Source organism: Paroedura picta, chromosome 7, assembly GCF_049243985.1.
Source record: "Paroedura picta isolate Pp20150507F chromosome 7, Ppicta_v3.0, whole genome shotgun sequence".
Classification (NCBI taxonomy): domain Eukaryota; kingdom Metazoa; phylum Chordata; class Lepidosauria; order Squamata; family Gekkonidae; genus Paroedura; species Paroedura picta.
The window spans coordinates 100,814,232-100,832,899 of NC_135375.1; the positions used below are offsets into that span (position 1 = coordinate 100,814,232).

Sequence of the window (18,668 nt, forward strand, 5' to 3'; positions counted from 1 at the left end):
GGTGACGCCCTCTAGCATTTTCATGGCAGACTCAATATGGGGTGGTTTGCCAGTGCCTTCCCCAGTCATTACCGTTTACCCCTTAGCAAGGTGGGTACTCATTTTACCGACCTCGGAAGGATGGAAGGCTGAGTCAACCTTGAGCCGGCTGCTGGGATTGAACTCCCAGCCTCATGGGCAGAGCTTCAGACTGCATGTCTGCTGCCTTACCACTCTGCACCACAAGAGGCTCTTGGTGATTGCAGTATGGAAATGAAATATCAAATAGCTCTGGGTCACTCAGCAATGACGAGTATGAACCAAACATGGAGAAGCAAGAGCATAAGGCTGATTACCAAATGTAGATTAGTTTGCTCAATCATATTTCCAATAGCCACTTATGGCTGTAAAAGTTGGACAATGAAAAATTCAGATATGATTCGTTTGAATTCTGGTGGGGGAAAAGGCTTCTGTCCATATTACATCGACAGCAAAAGTCACAAACAAGGAAATACTAGAGCGCATAAAGCCTGATCTATCACCAGTAGGCAAAATCACAAAACTCTGTCTCACTTTGCGATCCAACTCAATGAAGAAAGTCATTATGCTAGGATTGGTCAGTGGAAAAAGGACACCAGGCAGACATAGAACGTGGTGGCTGGATACAATCAAAATGGACACTGGTCAGAGCATTATACAACTAAAAGAAGTGGTGCAAGATTGGAAGACGTGGAGACAGCTGAGCCATAGGATCATCAAGAGTCAAACTCGATTCAACGGCCAGTGTCATCATCATCAATTCCTCAATGGGGCCTAGCAGCTTGAGACCTGGGCCGGCTGAATACATTCCACATCCCTGGTGATAAAGACAGGTGCCTGCAGGGCTTTTTTTGCCACCTGTACAGCCACCTGTTTGCTGTTTTCACTGCAGAGGTGCAGCATCTGGGCATCACCCATATCAGGACATGGTTTTGATAAAGTATATTTGACGAAGCTTATGTAAGATCCTGGGAAGGAAGAAGCTGGTGGGCTTTCCAAACGGAGAGATAAGGTCCCAGGGAAAGTATAAATTGGAGGCATCTTCCAAAAAACTTTCTATTCAAGAAGTCCACCAGTAAAGACACCATGACATTCCTCTGGCTTCTGGCATTTCTGGGCGCAGCAGGTGAGATTTCTCCTAAAAATGTGTTTGGTTCTCCATAAGATTCTTCTAAGACCTAGCCCTTAATTCTAGTGCGTGGTGAAACTGAACTGGATGGATTGTACTGTGGCAGCTAGCATGGATCATATATCTTTTAATGCTCCTGAATGCCAAAAACAGGTATCAAAACAACAACAAAAATAGCACAGCAGGAATCAGACTGGTTAGGAACTTTTTACAAGGAAAAGATTGCAAGATAGCATTCAAGCCCAGGTTTTGCTCCATAGATAAGCTTACCAGGTGCCTGCTAAAGACGTGCAAACTCCTGATCCTTATTTCTGCTCAGCTGGTCATTAGGCAGAAGCAGGTAGGCCAAATGGAGGAGGCAGTGACCTCCACTATACAATGACATCATGTCCATCTCATTGGAGGCCAAGCTTCATCACTCCTACCTCTGTCGACTAGGCGTGGGCAGTGGACTTACCTGGAAAAAGAGCGAGGCCCAGTCGACATCACAGTGACTTGTCTACATCACTTCCCTATGACCTGGAAGTGACATCATCAGGCCAGCCACATCGAGGTTATGATCTGGCATTTAGGCAAAAACTCTATGATAGAAGGCAAACTTATCATAGAGTTTCCCCCCAAATGCCACAGTGCTCCCTTTGACATTGCTGCTTGATGATGTCATTTCTGGGTCATGTCAGAAGTCATGTAGGCTCATTGCCATCATGTTGGCTGGGCCTCCTTCCCACCACCATCCTCTGCTGGTTGCCTGGTAGAACCTGGCACCCCTACTCCCAGAATAACCGGTAATTGCCAACATCACACCAGAGTGACACTCTAGCACTCACCCAAAATATTTATGGAAACCAGATTGTCAACAATTTTACCCCTTCCTCGGACACATAAGTGGCTTTGGTGTGATGATGGCAAGGTCAAAAATGCGCTTGTGCAACTTTGCACATGGACAGCGTCTTTTTAAATAGGGCTGCCACCTGTAGCAAGGATTAACATTAATGTTGCCAGCCTTCCTCCGGCAACCCCCAGGGATCATTTCAAGACTGGATCCTGGGGAGGGGAGCATCATGGGCCACATCAAGTCACTTCTGGCTGATCACAGCCTCTAGAAATCCCCCCACCCCCAATCTCAATAGTAGGGATCCCCAAACTTTTAGAACCTTCGGGCACCTTTAGAATTCTGGCATGGTATGATGGGTGCAACCACAACATGGCTTTCACAGGAAATGTAGCCAGTAACAAAAGGGGTGCTGTATGAGGTGATGCCACATACATGGAGGAAGCCAAAGGGCATGGGAAAGAGGTAATTTACCCAGCCAATCAGCTCTCTGGTGGCCACTCAGAAGCCCTATTGGGCAATTTCTGATCTGGCCCCACCCTCTTGCTAATGACACTTGATGGACATCAGGGCAGCACCTTGGAAACCCCTGCTTGATATTTTTTACCATTGAGATTCTAATTCATTCCTAGGCCTATTCTGCATCTCTTGATTTTCGGGCTCGGGCATTATGAGTGATCTGCAACAAACATTATTTCCGAAACGAAACAGCTTTAACATACTTGCGTCATCTGCATCACGTTAGTTTAAATCGATCCCTGACATTCTGACGTACTTCCCACCAGAGTGCGCCTGGATATGTTTTTTTTATTACCGTATTTGTACACTTTTCCATTTCTGTGCTGTCTCAAACAATCTAAGCTCTGAAAACAGAGCTGAACAGCGTATTTACCCGTGAAACAATTATTCCCCATTTCTTTCGACTCTGTGAGTCAACCAATCAGCAGGAGATAAACACGTTCAGTCAGCATTGGAAAGGGGGGGGGGTTGTCGACCAATCAGCAAGAGAGAACCACGCAGTGTCAGCATTGGAAACGTGGGGGTTGGTTGACCAATCAGCAAAAGACAGTTCCGTAACGTCACCATTGGGGGGGAATGGGGGGAGGAATGCCGGCTAATCCGAGTGCTGAGGACATCTACACGTGGATCCTTTGGTGCATCCGGCACGGATTGGTGGATATTCCGGAAAATAAGCGCTCCCTGATATTCCGAGGCAAAGGTACGGTGAATGCAGGTCGAGGCATGATGGTTGCAGATGGAAATCAAACTGGAAATCGATTTCAGTGCAGACGGGAGGGACTGAATCGACCTGTGAGTGGAATAAAAGCTCCGTGCAGTTTACACCCTAGAGTTCCCCAAAGCCATGATGTCACTTCGAGGTGTTCATCTGGATGTTATGCCACATCATTTGGACCATTATCCCTATCATTTTTCTTCTTGCTCATCCATCAATCCAGCCTGCGGGGTGGAGGGTGGGAGTGCCAGGTAAGCCTATGAAATGGTGCCTCGTTCAAGGTTCCTTTTTTGCAGACTGCTTGCAAAAGTCTTAAGCCATTTTTATTTATTTATTTATTTATTTTGCATTCATCAGTTGCTCTCCCTGTGGATGATGATGACAAGATTGTGGGGGGCGAAGCCTGTCCCAGGAACTCTGTCCCCTACCAGGCGTCGCTGAATTCCGGGTACCACTTCTGCGGGGGCTCCCTCATCAGTGACCAATGGGTTTTATCTGCTGCCCACTGCTACAAATCGTGAGTGAATGGTGCTCCTTTCTCCATGCTTGACTGGTTCAGCCACCAATAGGGTAGATCCTTCAATATCTCCCTGACTGTGGCACCTTAAACAGAAACAGGTGGTTCAAAATGTGTTTGTAACTATTTCGAAGGGAAGCAAGGACTTTGTGAATCCATAGATTCAAGTTGGTAGCTGTGTTGGTCTGAAGCAGCACAACAAAACAAAATCAGAGTCCAGTGGCACCTTTAAGACCAACAAAGATTTATTCAAGGCGTGAGCACATCATGATGGAAGTTCATAGTCTGAGGAAAAGCTCACGCCTTGAATAAATCTTTGTTGGTCTTAAAGGTGCTACTGGTCTCTGATTTTATTGTGCTACTTCAGACCGACACGGCTACCCATTTGAATCCATCTATAAGTCAGAGCTGATGGCTCTCAGTCCATGACATTGTCTCTGAGTAAGTGGGCCTGCACATGAAAGCTCATACCTTGAATAAAACTTTGTTGGCCTTCAGAGTGCCCCTGGACTCTCAATTTGTTCTAGACTTCACGCAGCTTCTAATCCCTTTCCACCAGATTTAGAAATATTTGGTAGACCTCATTTGAAGACATCCGGCCACAGATAATTTTCACAGAACATGGACCGTCCATCACAAGCTTAGTTTTGCATAGGCAAATGTGGGGGTTTTGCATAACTGTAAAGGTCCTTTAAAAAAAAACCAAAAATGTATCTTTACAGTTCAATATCAGTCCAAATCCGTGAAAAATAGGATGTCACAGCATTATACATTTCCCAAGATATAGTCACATTTAAACCAGGAAAATCTAGTGTACAACAGGTTAGGTTTGCCAGCTCTAGATTGAGAAATACCTGGAGATATTAGTAGTGGAGCCCGGGGAAAGTGGGGCTTGGAAAGAGGACCCCATTGGGGTACAAAGCCATAAAGTCCCGCCTCCAAAGCAGGGGTGGCCAAATGATGGCTCTCCAGATATCTGAGGACTACAATTCCCATGAGCCCCTGCTGGCTCATGGGGCTCATGGTTATTGTAGTTTACATATATCTGTAGAGCAGGGGTAGTCAAACTGCGGCCCTCCAGATGTCCATGGACTACAATTCCCAGGAGCCCCTGCCAGCATTCGCTGGCAGGGGCTCCTGAGAATTGTAGTCCATGGACATCTGGAGGGCCGCAGTTTGACTACCCCTGCTGTAGAGCCACCGTTTGTCCACCCCTGCTCCAAAGCAGCCAATTTCACAGGGGGACTGATCTCTGCCATCTGGAGATCAGTTGTAATAACGAGCGATTTCCAGACACTTCCTGCAGATTGGCAACCCTAAGCAGTTTTCTCAAATCCATGTTGCACGTGTGATTTCCCCCCTCTGCAGCCGTATTCAAGTGAGGCTCGGAGAACACAACATTGAGGAATTAGAAGGAGGCGAGCAGTTTATCAACTCAGAAAAAATCATTCGCCACCCCCAGTACAACTCTTGGCTCCTGGACAACGACATCATGCTCATCAAGCTGTCGCAGCCCGTCGACATTTCCTTGCAGGTCTCCCCTGCCCGCCTGCCTCTGGGTTGTGCAGCCCCTGGCACCAAGTGCCTGATCTCAGGGTGGGGCAACACCCTCAGCAATGGTGGTAAGTACATGAACACGACTCGGACGACTCTTCTCTTTGGCGCTCCAACCGGCTGAGAGCCAGCATGGCATAGCGATTAAGAGCTGTGGACTCTCTGGAGAACTGGATTTGATTCCCTACTCATTCTACGCATGCAGCCACGGTTGCCTACTCTGACATAGGAAATTCCAAGAGATTTGGTAGTAGTGCCTTGGGAGAACAGAGTTTAAGGAGTGGAAGGACCTCATTGGGTACAAGGTCATAAATCCCCCCTCCAAAGCAGCCTTTTCTCAATGGGAACTGATTTCCGTAGATGGGAAGAGAGATCACTTGAAATTCTGGGTCATCTGCAGATACCACCTGAATCTGCCAACCTCATCAAAGGCGGACATCCATGAGATGTCATTCTGTGCACCGTTTGTGGAGTTCTTGGAGCATTTCCCTTTGAGCCAGGGAAATGCAGGATCTCTTCAAAATCTGATTCACAGAGAAATGTTGGCAGTGACTGGTGGGGAGTACATGTGTGGACATCCCCTCCACTGTAATGGGGGAAAGAGGGCAGGGCTAAGTTCCACTTTCAAAATGGTGTTGGGCAGTTCACCATCCCATCCCATTCCTGCCATTTTAGTCTATTAAAGGGCTTCTTCCCTTTCCCCTGCCTGAACCTTTTATAGGATAGGCCGAATACTCATGCCCTTTGGAATCGTCATCCCTTCTTCATTTTAGTGAAAGGGACAGGGGCAGAAGGGAAGGTGGTGGCAGTAGAAACCGTAGCAGCGAGTGTCACTGGAACCGGGTATATGCATTCGTCTCTCCTGCCTGCTCCCACTGCATTTGCTGCTGCTGCCATAGGAGGGGTACATTTTGCAGCCTTGTTTTATGTGTTCCATACCAAAGCACTAATAGAAACTGAAGCTGGCTGTTCAACATATTGATGCCTTTCAGCCTTTTCTAGTATATTAAGGTTAAGTTATGCATGTGTTATGCTATCAATCAATCAGTGAAGTCCAGGTTCTTAAAAAAAATATGATAGTATTCCTGGAAATTAGATCTTGTGTCACAGAGAATTACCACTGGACTTCAATACTTGTTTTCATTAGATTTGTCTCATTTGGAGGTTCCTGTTTCTTCATTTTTTCTCTCCCTGTTCTGTGTTTGTGTGTTCCCTGTAATGGTTGATTTGTTATTATAGTGGTTTGCATTCAGAATAAAACCTGCAGTTTTAACTTACAGGGAGATATGCTGAAAATGGAAACGCACCAATGCAATATCGAATCGACCACTAGAGGGCCTCTTCAGTTAAATCCTGCATTTTCTCTCTTTCTTTCCAGTTAACTACCCTGACATTCTGCAGTGCCTGGTGGCTCCCATCCTAAGTCATGCTGAGTGTGAAGACGCTTATCCTGGACAAATCACCGATAATATGATCTGTGTTGGATACTTGGAAGGGGGCAAAGACTCCTGCCAGGTGAGATTATCTACTTTTAGCTCCACTACTAGGGTACAGATTCTGAGCACTTGCTTTTCATTAACTGTAAAAAAAATTAAAGGTGAAGTTTAATTTGAGAACAGTGCTTAGTCAGGAGTGATAAGACAGGTTCCAAATTGGCGGACTGTTAAATTTCGTTTATTCCACACTTTCCACCCCAGTGAGAACCCAAAGGGGCACACCTCATTCTCCTCTCCTCCATTTCATCCTCACAATAGCCCTGCAAGGTAGGTTAGGCTGAGAGAGTTGGAGTGGGCCAGGGCAACCTAGTTACCAGTTTGCTTCTGGATTTTGGTTTTGACCTTTAAGGCTATACGTGGCCTGGGTCCTACATATCTGAGGAAACGCTTTTTTGGCCCTGGCCCCAACCTGGTGGAATAAACTCTCGGAAGAGCTGAGGTCCCAGATGGAACTATCTAGGTTCTGCAAGGCCTGCAAGATCAAGTTCTTCCAGCAGGCGTTTGGCTGAGGCCGGGTGGATTACTGGTGTTGTCAGCTGTGCGTCCCCCCTTGTTGTGCATTGAGACCGAACCCCGGTCTTATAACTCATAACCTATAACTCTTATAGTTATGCCTAGATCCGCAGGCTGGAATACTAGAGCTGGGATTGAGAGACTCTCATTTTGTAGTTATGCCACCCTTTATTGTTCTGTTTATTGTTTTATAATTTTTATTGCGGGATTATGGGGTTTTATTGTGATTTTTATTACTTTTATATTGTAAACCGCCACAGGACAGCAATTGCCATGAGTGGCGTTATATGAATGAATGAATGAATGAATGAATGAATGAATGAATGAATGAATGAATGAATGAATGAATGAATGAGGGAATTTGGTGACAATCTTAATAAGTATTGCCATTGTTACTAAGTTACATCACTTCTTTCTGGACAACGTTGTGAAAAGAAAAGTATGTTCCTTCTGTCCCCTTGGCTAAACTCAGAGATGAGTAAGTTTTGTCTACGGATTGGAGAAGAACTGATGGGGTTTTCAGAGAGAGAAGTGATGTAACTTGGTCACCAAGTGAGTAAGGCAGCAAAAGAGAGGACAGATTCAAAGGAAAAGTGCAGGCCAACTTTCTCAAATGACCCGGCTCTCTTTCCCCACCAACCCCTTTGTCCCGCAGGGTGACTCTGGTGGTCCAGTGCTCTGCGACGGAGAGCTCCACGGTATTGTTTCCTGGGGAATTGGATGTGCTCTGACTGGTTACCCTGGAGTCTACACCAAAGTCTGCAACTACCTTGACTGGATCCAAGAAACAATTGCCGCTAACTAAAGCAGCCACCTGCTTGTCATATGTTTCTGTCTTTCTCTTGTTGCTCAGTTCATCTAAAAATGTGCACAGGCAGACACTGGAAATAAACATCTGCTAATTACCAAATGAGTCACATTGTGTGTGTTTTTTTTTCTTTTTCAAATTTCAAAACTCTTAAGTCCTTGGTTGCACTCCCTGGATTAAAGATGGGCTGTGGCTCAGTGGCAGAGGTGTGTGCAGAAGGTGCCTGGTTCAATCCCTGGCATCTCCATTTGTGGAGAACCAGGAAGCATGTGCAGGGAAAGACCCCCCACCTGTGACCCTGGAGAGCTGCTTTCAGTCTGTGAGGACAATACTGACTTATATGGACCAAGGGTCTGATTCAGAATGAGGCAGCTTCTTGCGTGTTCACTTTCATGGTTTTTCTAACTCCTTTGTGAAGAAGAAGAAGAAGAAGAAGAAGGTTGGTTCTTATATGCCGCTTTTCCCTACCCAAAGGAGGCTCAAAGCGGCTTACAGTTGCCTTCCCTTCCTCTCCCTACAACAGACACCCTGTAGGGTGGGTGAGGCTGAGAGAGCCCTGATATCACTGCCCGGTCAGAACAGGTTTATCAGTGCCGTGGCGAGCCCAAGGTCACCCAGCTGGCTGCATGTGGGGGAGTGCAGAATTGAACCTGGCATGCCAGATTAGAAGTCCACACTCCTAACCACTACATCAAAGGGGACCGATACTCTCTTGTCCACGGGACACGTGCTAGCAAGATCCTCATCACATCAAAAGAAGAGAAGCACCAATGTCCTATGGGACAATGGCATACTCCTGCAATAGGGCTACCAACCTACAGGGGGGACCTGGAGATCTCTCGCTATCACGATTGGTCTTCAGATGTCCAAGATCAGTTCCCTTGGAGAAAATGGCTGATTCAGAGGGATGCCTCTATGGTGTTATATGCTGAAGGGTCCTCTCTACTCACATCCTACCCTTCTCACATTCCACTCTCCAAATCTCCAGGTCTTTCCAAAACCAGGCAAATGAAAAGAATCCACAGACCGAACAATAAAGAATTTTAGATTCGTAATCAAAGTTCTTGAATACATTTCATACACTGGAGTAACCAAAATAAGTTCCTAGGTATATTGCCCACTTTCACAACCAACATTTTCTTCAGTGGTTACATCCTCAGTGATAGGTGTTAGCCTAATTTTAGCATGTCGTTTTCAAGGAGAATCTTCAAAGATCACATAGGCAATAAATCATAAATATGGGGTTGATCCAGAAAGATTCTCTTTGATTTGGATGGAGTCTCCAAACTACCTCTTGCAAAAATTCTCTCTCTCCTTCCCCTCTGCCCCGCCAATCTATTACAGACAGTTGGAGGTTGCCCCCTACTGGCAATTATTTTTTTTCCTGAAAAGCAAAGCAAGATCTTCCATAGACATCTAAGCAAAGCGTCCAGGGGCACTTTCATTGTACAGTATCCCTCCTTTAAAAAAAAGTAATTTTTAAGATGTTGAAAAACTTCTCCAGAAGGAATGGAGTGAGTAGGTTGGTGATGACACTCATCCTGGACAATCAGCACTGCACACTGTCCCCTTCTGTTCCAGTCACACTGTACCTGGTGGCTCAGGTTTGAATTGCTTGTGCTGTCTGGCCATCCCTTCTTGTTCACCTTTAAACTTTGGAGAGTAGTGGCCAATTGTGTTTTCACAGTGGATATCACCATGTATTTACGTAGATGAGTCTTCACACCCTTCCCCCAAAGAAACACTCGTACAGAGATTTCCAAGTTGATGCCTGTGGGTGGTATCTTTATGCTTCCTGGCTCAGGTTTCTCTGTTCTGCAATGAAAAGGACTAGAACGTTACTTTATTTTAAAAAGAGAGGAAGCTGGGATTCAGAGATCGTGAGAATAGATCTCTAGAATGTTAGTGCACAATAGCAGATGCTGTTTGTTTTTTTGTAATGCCCTCTGGTAGTGTAGCAGAGAAAATGACAGCCTTAGCGGCACAAGAGGCCAATTGCAATATACTTGCTGTTAGGAAGGAATACAGTGAATACAGTGAAGCAACCTACCGAATACCCATGAACAGGTGGCCCATCGATGAAAAGTTAAAGACTTGGTTCCCTGCTTCTGTGTAACATAGAAATGTCTTTTTTTCCCCCTGGCTTCTTTCCGCTTGGGGGGCAGGTTCTCCTTTTTTCTTAAACCCTTGAAGTAGGGGGGGGAAGGCACCAAACTGGGGGATCCCCAGGTCCTAACTGGAGTCTGACAACCCTAATTGAGAATGATTGCCTTCAAAGCACCTTTGTGCGCAATGTGGATGGGGAAAGGAAAAGGCGTGCCCAAATCAGCATCATTCCCCCTTTGTCAGTTCCCTGTAGCTGCCATTCCCACTCCTGCTATGAAGGGGACTGAGGGTTTGTTTGTTTATTTTTTGCTAAAAACAGTATTTGATGCTCCCTATAGGCATGTAACAAGCCTCTTGTGATGCACAGTGGTAAGGCAGCAGACATGCTGTCTGAAGCTCTGCCCATGCGGCTGGGAGTTCAATCCCAGCAGCTGGCTCAAGGTTGACTCATCCTTCCATCCTTCCGAGGTTGGTAAAATGAGTACCCAGCTTGCTGGGGGGTAAAACAGTAATAACTGGGGAAGGGAATGGCAAACCACCCCGTATTGAGTCTGCCATGAAATCGCTAGAGGGCGTCACCCCAAGAGTCAGACGTGACCCGGTGCTTGCACAGGGAATACCTTTACCTTTTATAGGCATGTAGCCGTAGTGATAACCCCGTTACCAATTTCAACCTACGGAAATGTGACGGTGACTCGTGTAAACAAAAAGGCCTCCGGTGGTTGTTACTGTGGCCACGAGAAGCTGAGGCAAGGAAAGTGTGGGAAATGTTCTGTGTTCCTAGCAGCAACGGAAAAATTGTTAGGATGTGGATTCAGTCTCACAGTTGGTGGCATCTAAACAGTGAAGGGTTTCAGCTGCACAGCAGAGGGCAGCATTTACAATAGTAAAAGTCCCTTTTGTTTCGCCGGAGGGGAAAGAACAAGAAACAGCAGCCTTGGTTCTTATATGCTGCTTTTCTCTACTCGAAGGAGTCTCAAAGCGCCTTTCCTTTCCTCTCCCCACAACAGACACCCTTTGGATTGGGTGAGGCTGAGAGAGCCCTGATATTACTGAAGAAGAAGAAGAGTTGGTTCTTATATGCCACTTTTCTCTACCTGAAGGAGTCTCAAAGCAGCTTACAGTTGCCTCCCTTTTCTTCTCCTCACAACAGACACCCTGTGAAGCAGGTGGGGCTGAGAGAGTTAGTTCTTATATGCTGCTTTCTCCTTCCCAAAGGAGTCTTAAAGTGTCCGTCCTTTCCTCTCCTGGCTGTATTGTACAAGAAATGTACAAGGAGAAAATCTGGACCGTTTTCAATTTGGTCTGAACTGTTTTGGGCCAAATTGATTAATCTGAATCAGCTGTAGTATAGTTTTGATTTGGTCAAATCGATTCGGAAACGGCTGGATTGATTCAGCACCATTGAAACCAATAGCCACATTCAAGCCTGTGGGGATTATTAGCATAGCAGAGTGGTTTCATTGATATGCAGATGCTGTTTTAGCTTAGAAAAGGAAGTGTTATTTACGGAAGGACATACCGGATAGGAAAGATCAGGCAGAGGATAGAGCTCCTACATCTAGCTGGCTCAAGAGGGAAGGCGGACTGAGAAGCTTCCGGGGGGGAAAAAAGAGAAAATTGCCCAAAGAGTAGCAATCTAGGGACAGACAAAAGGCACACTTAAAAGAGAGAAACTCTCTGATCTATCTAACAGCCTTCTTGCTGCCCCCATCAGGGTCTTCCTCTTCCTGGGTGTAAACTGCATGGGGCTTTTATTCCAACCCCAGATCGATTCAGTCCCTGCCCTCTACACAGAATGCGATTTCCGTTTGGATTTGGGGCGATTTTAATTTTAATTTTCCTTCTGCAGCAAGAAGGATTGATCCGGAGTCACCCTACCTTTATTGTGCTTTATCTTGGAGTGCTTTTAATCCTGAGGGCCTTTTCGCACGGGGATCTTTGTTGCAAATTGTTTGCGGAATGAAAAATCGCCATTTAAAATAGTGGAATTCGTTGTTATGCATACCTGCCTTTGTAGTGGAATCAGTTGCGTTTTTTAGCGTTTCCCACAGGCTTCCGGTCTCGGCAGAAATCACTAGAAAGGAAGCGCTATTGCCAAGCTCGTCCCGCCCCTGGCCGTCAAGCAGCCAATGGGCAGCCGTTAGCATGCTCCCAAACAGCCCCTTTCCCTTTAAGAAAGGTTTTTTAAAAAAAAAACAGACCCATAGCAACGAATCTAGGTAGATTCGTTGCAACGGAGAGACCCATCCAGCTACCTAATGTGAGCTGTCGTTTGATTGTATGATCGTTGGCACGCTGCCTCGAGTGATAAACCCCCCCCCTCTCACGGGCCCGATTTTCGGCTGAATTAATGTGTAAAAAATAAAGGGACTTTATTTCAGCAAACGGGCTTTTATGTGGTTTGTGCTTAGTGACTAAAGGTGAAGGACTGAAGCCAGGGAAGCCTCTAAACAGAAAGAGGCTCGCTGGTGCGTTTATCCCCGCTCGCTCGGAGAAAAAAAAATGGCGATCGCTTCGCCGGAAGTTTGGAGGACAGGCTCAGGAGGAGGGACTTTGAAGAACCCGCAACAATGGTAACGCACAGGTCTTTAGCGCTAGTGTTGCAGATTGGTTGCAGGAGTGTATCGCTATCCGGAGGGTGAATCCACTTTTCTGGATTCCCCTGAAAGCGCTACAACGAAGCGCTTTTTGCGGGTCGGTTTCAGGATTGTTGCAGATTGTCTACGACGTCGTGGGTTATGGCAAATTAGTAGCGTTTCCAATTAGCAACCATTGTGCTATTTTGAAGCCGTGCGAAATGGCCCTGAATATATTCAGAAAATCACATTGTTTTGAATCTGGGCTCTCCTCCGTGGTAGAGGACCCGTGACTGGCTACAGGTGGTCATGTGACAAGCCTGTCTCAAAGGAGAAGCCCCTAAGTTCTCTCAACTTCTGTCGGCCTTGGATTTTTTTGTGTGCTTTCTTCGTCCCCCCCCCCCAAGAAAATAAAAGATTTTTTTCCTCCCTCCTCTGACTTCTTGGATCCTCTCCCCCCTTCAAGAAAACAAAGAAAGAGTCTCCATTTGACCCCCCCTCTTCTGAGCCTCCCTAACCACGTGCAGAAGACTTTCCTGTTTCAATGGGGAGGGGGGAAGAGGAAGACTTGAGTTCAAAGCGATCTGAATTCAACAGAATTGACAATGGAATAAAAAAAGTAAGTGCAGACTCTGCCCTGGTTAACTTTGTACACCAGACATTGCATAGTCCAACAGGGATTTCCCCTTTCCATCGTTTTCAGGCTCTCGGGTTGGGAGTTTAAGATAGAGGCACCAAACTTGCAGTGAAGCTGCAGGAGCCCCTCCTCAAAAGAACGCCAAAGTTGTAAAAAGATTGGACCAGGGGGTCCAATTCTACGGGCACCCAAAGAGGGCACCCCATCTGACGTTATTTCCTGTGGTGAGAACAGACCAGAGAATCTATTTTTTTCTCATAGGAAATAATGCAACTCAAATGGCGTACCCTTTTATGGGTGTCCCTAGAATTGGACCCCTTGGTCCAATTCTTTTACTCATTGGGTGGTTTTTTGTTTTTGCTTTTAGGAGAGGGATTTGTTTTTAGGAGTTTTTAGGAGTCAGGCATATGTGTGAAGCAGTACTTCCCTTTGCCTGTCTTGGATCTACCGTCAACCAGACCAGAGCTACGCTCAGCCTGTTTGAGAAGGGAGGGCACAGGAAGTACAACTCCTCTGACATGTTTCTTTCACAGGTTTTGCCAGCAGATCATCTTGTACATTCTTCGATTTTGACAGAGCAAGACGCTTTGGCCAGACTCCCTCGGTCTGTGTTTCTTTGGTGGGTCTCCCTTCCTCCGAGTGGGAGAGAGATGAGAGACAAACACAGAGAGAGGGATTCAGGTGGGTGGGCAACCAAGTTGTTCTGAAGTAGCAGAACCAAGTCTGAGTCCACTGGCACCTTGAGGACCCACGGAGTTTTATTCGAGGTAGAAGCCTTCATATTTGCAGAAGTGTGTTTGCACACGAAGGTTTACATCAGGCTTTCTCACCCGGGGTTTCGTGAAACCCTGGGGTTTCTTGAAGGCCCTGGAAGGGTTTCCCGAATGGGTGGGAATTAATTAATTTTTTATATATTTTTAAAATGTGTTAAACGTTTATTGGGTGACGTGACCATATGTGGTGATGTCAACCCACCTACCCCTTCCAAAATGGGGGTGGGAAGGGGAGTGGCCCTAGGTGGGTATGTACACGGCTATGCTTCCCAACCATATTCTGCATGATCACACCATTTCCAGGGGTTCTTGATGCCTGAAGTTGAGAAAGGCTGCCTTATGCCTTGAATAAAACGCTGTCGGTCATCAAAGTGCCACTGGATTCAAAGTTGGCTCTGCAGAGAGAGGGAGATTATCCAGTAGTGAAAAAAGCACACTACCTCAGCAACTAAGGCTTACTCTAAGAGGTCTCCTGAGTGTTGGCAGAATCTAAATATGCAGTAAAGTGGAGCACAAGCAGCTTAAGAATAAATTGGTTTATTAAAGAAGTGAATGAATTTTATAGGAAAGGGCAAAGAGACACCGAAGCCTGTCTGTCTGATCTAGGTATGGGTACCAATTCCCCCTGGCCCCTGGCAGGGGCTGGGGGCAGCAATACCAGATCTAGGTTAGGGAGTGGAGCCTGCGGAAGACAGGAGTACCTGTGGGTACCATGCCTTAGAGTCCAGTTTCCAAAGCATTTTCTCCAGAGGAACCTGAAGATCTCCTGGAATTACAGCTCATCTCCAGACTACAGAATTCAGTTCCCCATGAAGAACTGGATGTTTTGTAAGGTGGACTCTGTGGCATTGTACCCCACTGGTGTATCTTCCTCAGAATCCATCCTCAGATCTCTAAGAGTTTTCCAGTCTGGATATGACCACCCTACACCCCCCCCCCCAATTCCCCACCGGTGGACCTGGAAACCCTAAACTGATCTCTGTAGTCTGGAGATTCACTGTAATTCCTGGGGATCCCCAGGTCTCACCTGGAGGTTGGCATCCCTAAATCTAGCTGAGGACAGAAAAAGAGGCAAGTGTTCTTTGAAAAACAACCTCAACAAGCCAATCAAAAGGCATTCTGCATGCGGCTGGATTAGACGACCCTTCCAATGCTATGATTCCATGATTCTAGGAAGGGAACAATTCAAAATAGGGGGAGGTCTCTGACCTTGCTGTGCTAGCTAGCCTTTACTGCCCCCTGCAGGGTGTTCGGGCCATCTTTCTGTATTTATGCCCAGTAGATTGTGCATATCCCGACACCCACAGCTGTCATTCAATGCAGAAGTGTTTTTCCTCTTCAACTATCCGCCTTAGAATTCGTGTGGCTCAGAGTGAATTTATACTTTAGCATATATGGAAATAGCTGCTCATACAGTTGGTCTCTTTATGGGAGTAGTGCCATGTGTGAGGAGGGGACACTGCTCCTCTAGGAAGAGACATGTTGTAAGTTTCTTCACTTCCTAGGAGTAAGCAACATCCTCTCAAATCCAAGTGGTCTCTTAGGGCCAACCATCTGCAAAAGCTTTCAGAAATCATCAAGGCCAGATGTCTATGGAATTATAAGTATTCCCCCTTCCCCTTCCAGGCATCTTTGAACGTTTAACGATAATAAATAGTTGTGCAATGCATGGGGAGTGTTCACAGTGGCTCCACTTGTGTTATCTCAGTTACATCAACCTTGCAGGGTGGTCCGGGAGTCCCGTCTCCTAGCTGTAGAAGAGCTGTGACTGAGGGAGCAGCAATTTGCCCTATGATTTCTTGGCTCATATGGTGTTTGAACTGGGGACTCTTGGCTGCTACATGACACAGCCTCTCTGAGCTATATAAGGGTGCCACCTCCGGGTTGAAAAATTTCCAGCGATTGGGTGGGTGGAGCCTGCGGAGGGTGGTTTTTGGGGAGGGGCCTCCGCAGAGTATAATGTCATACAGTCCACTCAAGAGCAGCCATTTCCTCCTGGGAAATTGATCTGTAGGATGGCCAGCTCTGGGTTGGGAAATTTTGGGGGTAGAGCTGGGAGTTGTGGGATCTGGGGAGGGGAGAAACCTCCATGGAATATAAAGCTATGGAATCCACCCTCCAAAGCAGCTATTTCCTCCAGGGGAACTGATGTCTCTAGTCTGAGATGAGATATAATTCCAGGGGATCCCCAGGTCCCACCTGGAGGCTGGCATTCCTATCTGCGTTGTCCAGAGATATGGAGAATTCTAGATCTCCGTGCACCAACTGGATATTGGCAAATCCTAGCTATGCTTTTAAAACTATAGCTGTCATTGTAAAAGATCTCTTTGAATATTGAAGTGCTCTGTTTCTTTTTCGGTCGGGGGAGAATGGGCGGGCATCTTTGTGCCGTTTCCCACCCATCAAAGTCCTCCCTAGACGTAAAGTTCCCAATTTTAGCACAGCAGTGAGGAAACGCAGACCCCTGTGGCTTCCTGGAGCACAGAACCACCCCCGTTCGGCACCTCTGCATCTGCCTCCGTTGCTTTGATGGCTCCCACCGCAGCTGCTCCTGTTCTTCCCTGACTCAGTGGAAGGCCTGCCTCTCCTTCTGCCTGCACAGGAGGAGTCGTTTCTGTATGAGCCTCAATCATTGTGGGGACAGGGGGCCACGGTGATACATTTCTTCAGGAGGCCTTTACAAAAACCCTCCTTCAGCAAGGTCTTGGGGTAGATCTGAGCTCTGTGGAAACACATCCTCATTTAGCTTTTTTTAGGACCGGAGACTCACTTTTTTTCTGCAATGTGAGAGCCGCCTCAAATACTTCATCATATATATATATATATATATATATATTTTCATATATTTGAGTTCTAAGGTTTATATCTTGGAAGCAACTGGAGATGTCTTTTTCCTACTTTCTTCACTGTCCTTCTTCCTTCCATTTTCTCTTTCTTCAGCACTCTCCTTCTCCCTTCCATTAAAACGTTTTCCCCATCTTTGTTTCTAAAAACTGCTAATGTGACTCTATGGAGGTGGTCAGCCTGCCCTTGAGCTGCATTTCTTGATCCACCCATTAAACACCCTGAGAGAAAACTCCCTTGGACAACTCAATGGCTTTTCTGTTATGACTTCTTATGGGAGAATGGCTTCCGTTTTGCTTATGGGAGAACGAAGAGAGCCAGGGGACCTCTTTGTCGATTTAAGCTGCTTGCTTAGGACAGATTCAGGCAATGATCTCTCTGTGCAGCTACAGCTCTCACAGGATAAGTTTTTAATGGGCCCCTGTGTGGTTGATAGTCATTTCAATCTCCCCTTAGAAGTCTACTCACTGCTTCCCCTTTTGGAACCCACTTTGAGGGAATGGAATTCCAGAAACTCAGCTCTCAAAATGGCCTCTAGAGAAGGCGGAGGTTCATTTTATTAATCCTAATAACACCGTGTACTGGCCAAGTTCTACACTTTGGAGATGGGACCCGACTCACCGTCCTCGGTAAGTAACTCAAGATTGCCTTGGTGTGATTAAAAATTGCCTCTGCTAGAAATTGTAGGTCATTGAAGAAAGTTAAAGACCAGAACTTTTCATCAAAATGCAATTGCCAGGATTGTGTGGGAGAAGCCTTGACAGCTAAGCTACTATAAAATCAGTAGAAGTCTGTAGGACAAATTATATCTTTTCAGCCTGAACAAATCCTCTATTTTTGCATCGTGAATACAAAATTATTTCCCTTCCTTTCGTTCTTGGGTTCCTTGATTTTGTCAAAATCCCTCCTGAGCTTAAATAAAGATGATTTTCCAACTTAGGATCTGGTAAATGCATCCAAAGGAATATATATTCTTTCCAGCTTCCCTTCCCCCCAACTTGACTCAAAAATCCATGTGATGGTAATAGAAAAGGAGAGGAGCGCAAACTTAATTGATGCAACTGACTAATTTTGTTTCATATAAAGTAAATACGAATATTCAAAACAACCAAGGGTCTAGGTAGAATGTCAACTTCTGTGCCTTAGAGACCATTTTGTCCAGGTGCATGAAGTGCTCTTCCCATTTGTCAGGTTTTCCCAGGTGATCCTGTAAGTGATTTGCCACTTTTGATGGCCTTATCAACCCACCTATCTTTAGAGCAAAGAACAAAGAATATCCAAACAGTTGATGTCTATTAATTTGTTCTGTGGGTACCCTAACTCTGGCATGACCTTCTGGCCCCACCATTTGCAAAGGCTTTTTAAAAAAATCTATCCCCATGTATGTTTGTTAGCTGAAGATCAAATGTCAAGCCTCTCATGAGATTGCCTACAGTCTTAAAAAATCTGTGCCACAATCCATTCATTTGTCTTTAAGATGCCACCGATTTTTCAGGCTCCAATGGAGCTGCACAACTGCAGCTCTGGAATTTGGTCTGTATCGGTTTGCTTGACCTCTCCTTCACGTTGACCACCGTAATCTTGGGCAAACTGCAGGAGATCCAACTGAAACAGCCAACAATCGAAAG

At 46.0% G+C, this 18,668-nt stretch overlaps 1 protein-coding gene across 1 annotated transcript; it reads left to right on the forward strand.

The window, feature by feature from the left end:
* Positions 1-1,088: 1,088 nt before the first annotated feature.
* On the forward strand, positions 1,089-8,198 carry LOC143841427 (anionic trypsin-like). The gene is made up of 5 exons (XM_077345716.1): positions 1,089-1,144; positions 3,571-3,730; positions 5,099-5,352; positions 6,663-6,799; positions 7,949-8,198. The coding sequence occupies exons 1-5, from the start codon at positions 1,105-1,107 to the stop codon at positions 8,096-8,098; spliced, it is 741 nt and encodes a 246-aa protein (XP_077201831.1). The 5' UTR covers positions 1,089-1,104; the 3' UTR covers positions 8,099-8,198.
* The last annotated feature ends 10,470 nt before the right edge of the window (positions 8,199-18,668 follow it).

Coding starts and splice junctions, on each gene's coding strand:
- LOC143841427 (XM_077345716.1), top strand. CDS start 1,105: ATGACATTCCTCTGGCTTCTGGCATTTCTGGGCGCAGCAG. Junction 3,731..5,098: donor GCTGCCCACTGCTACAAATC/GTGAGTGAATGG, acceptor CCCCCTCTGCAG/CCGTATTCAAGTGAGGCTCG. Junction 5,353..6,662: donor CAACACCCTCAGCAATGGTG/GTAAGTACATGA, acceptor CTTTCTTTCCAG/TTAACTACCCTGACATTCTG.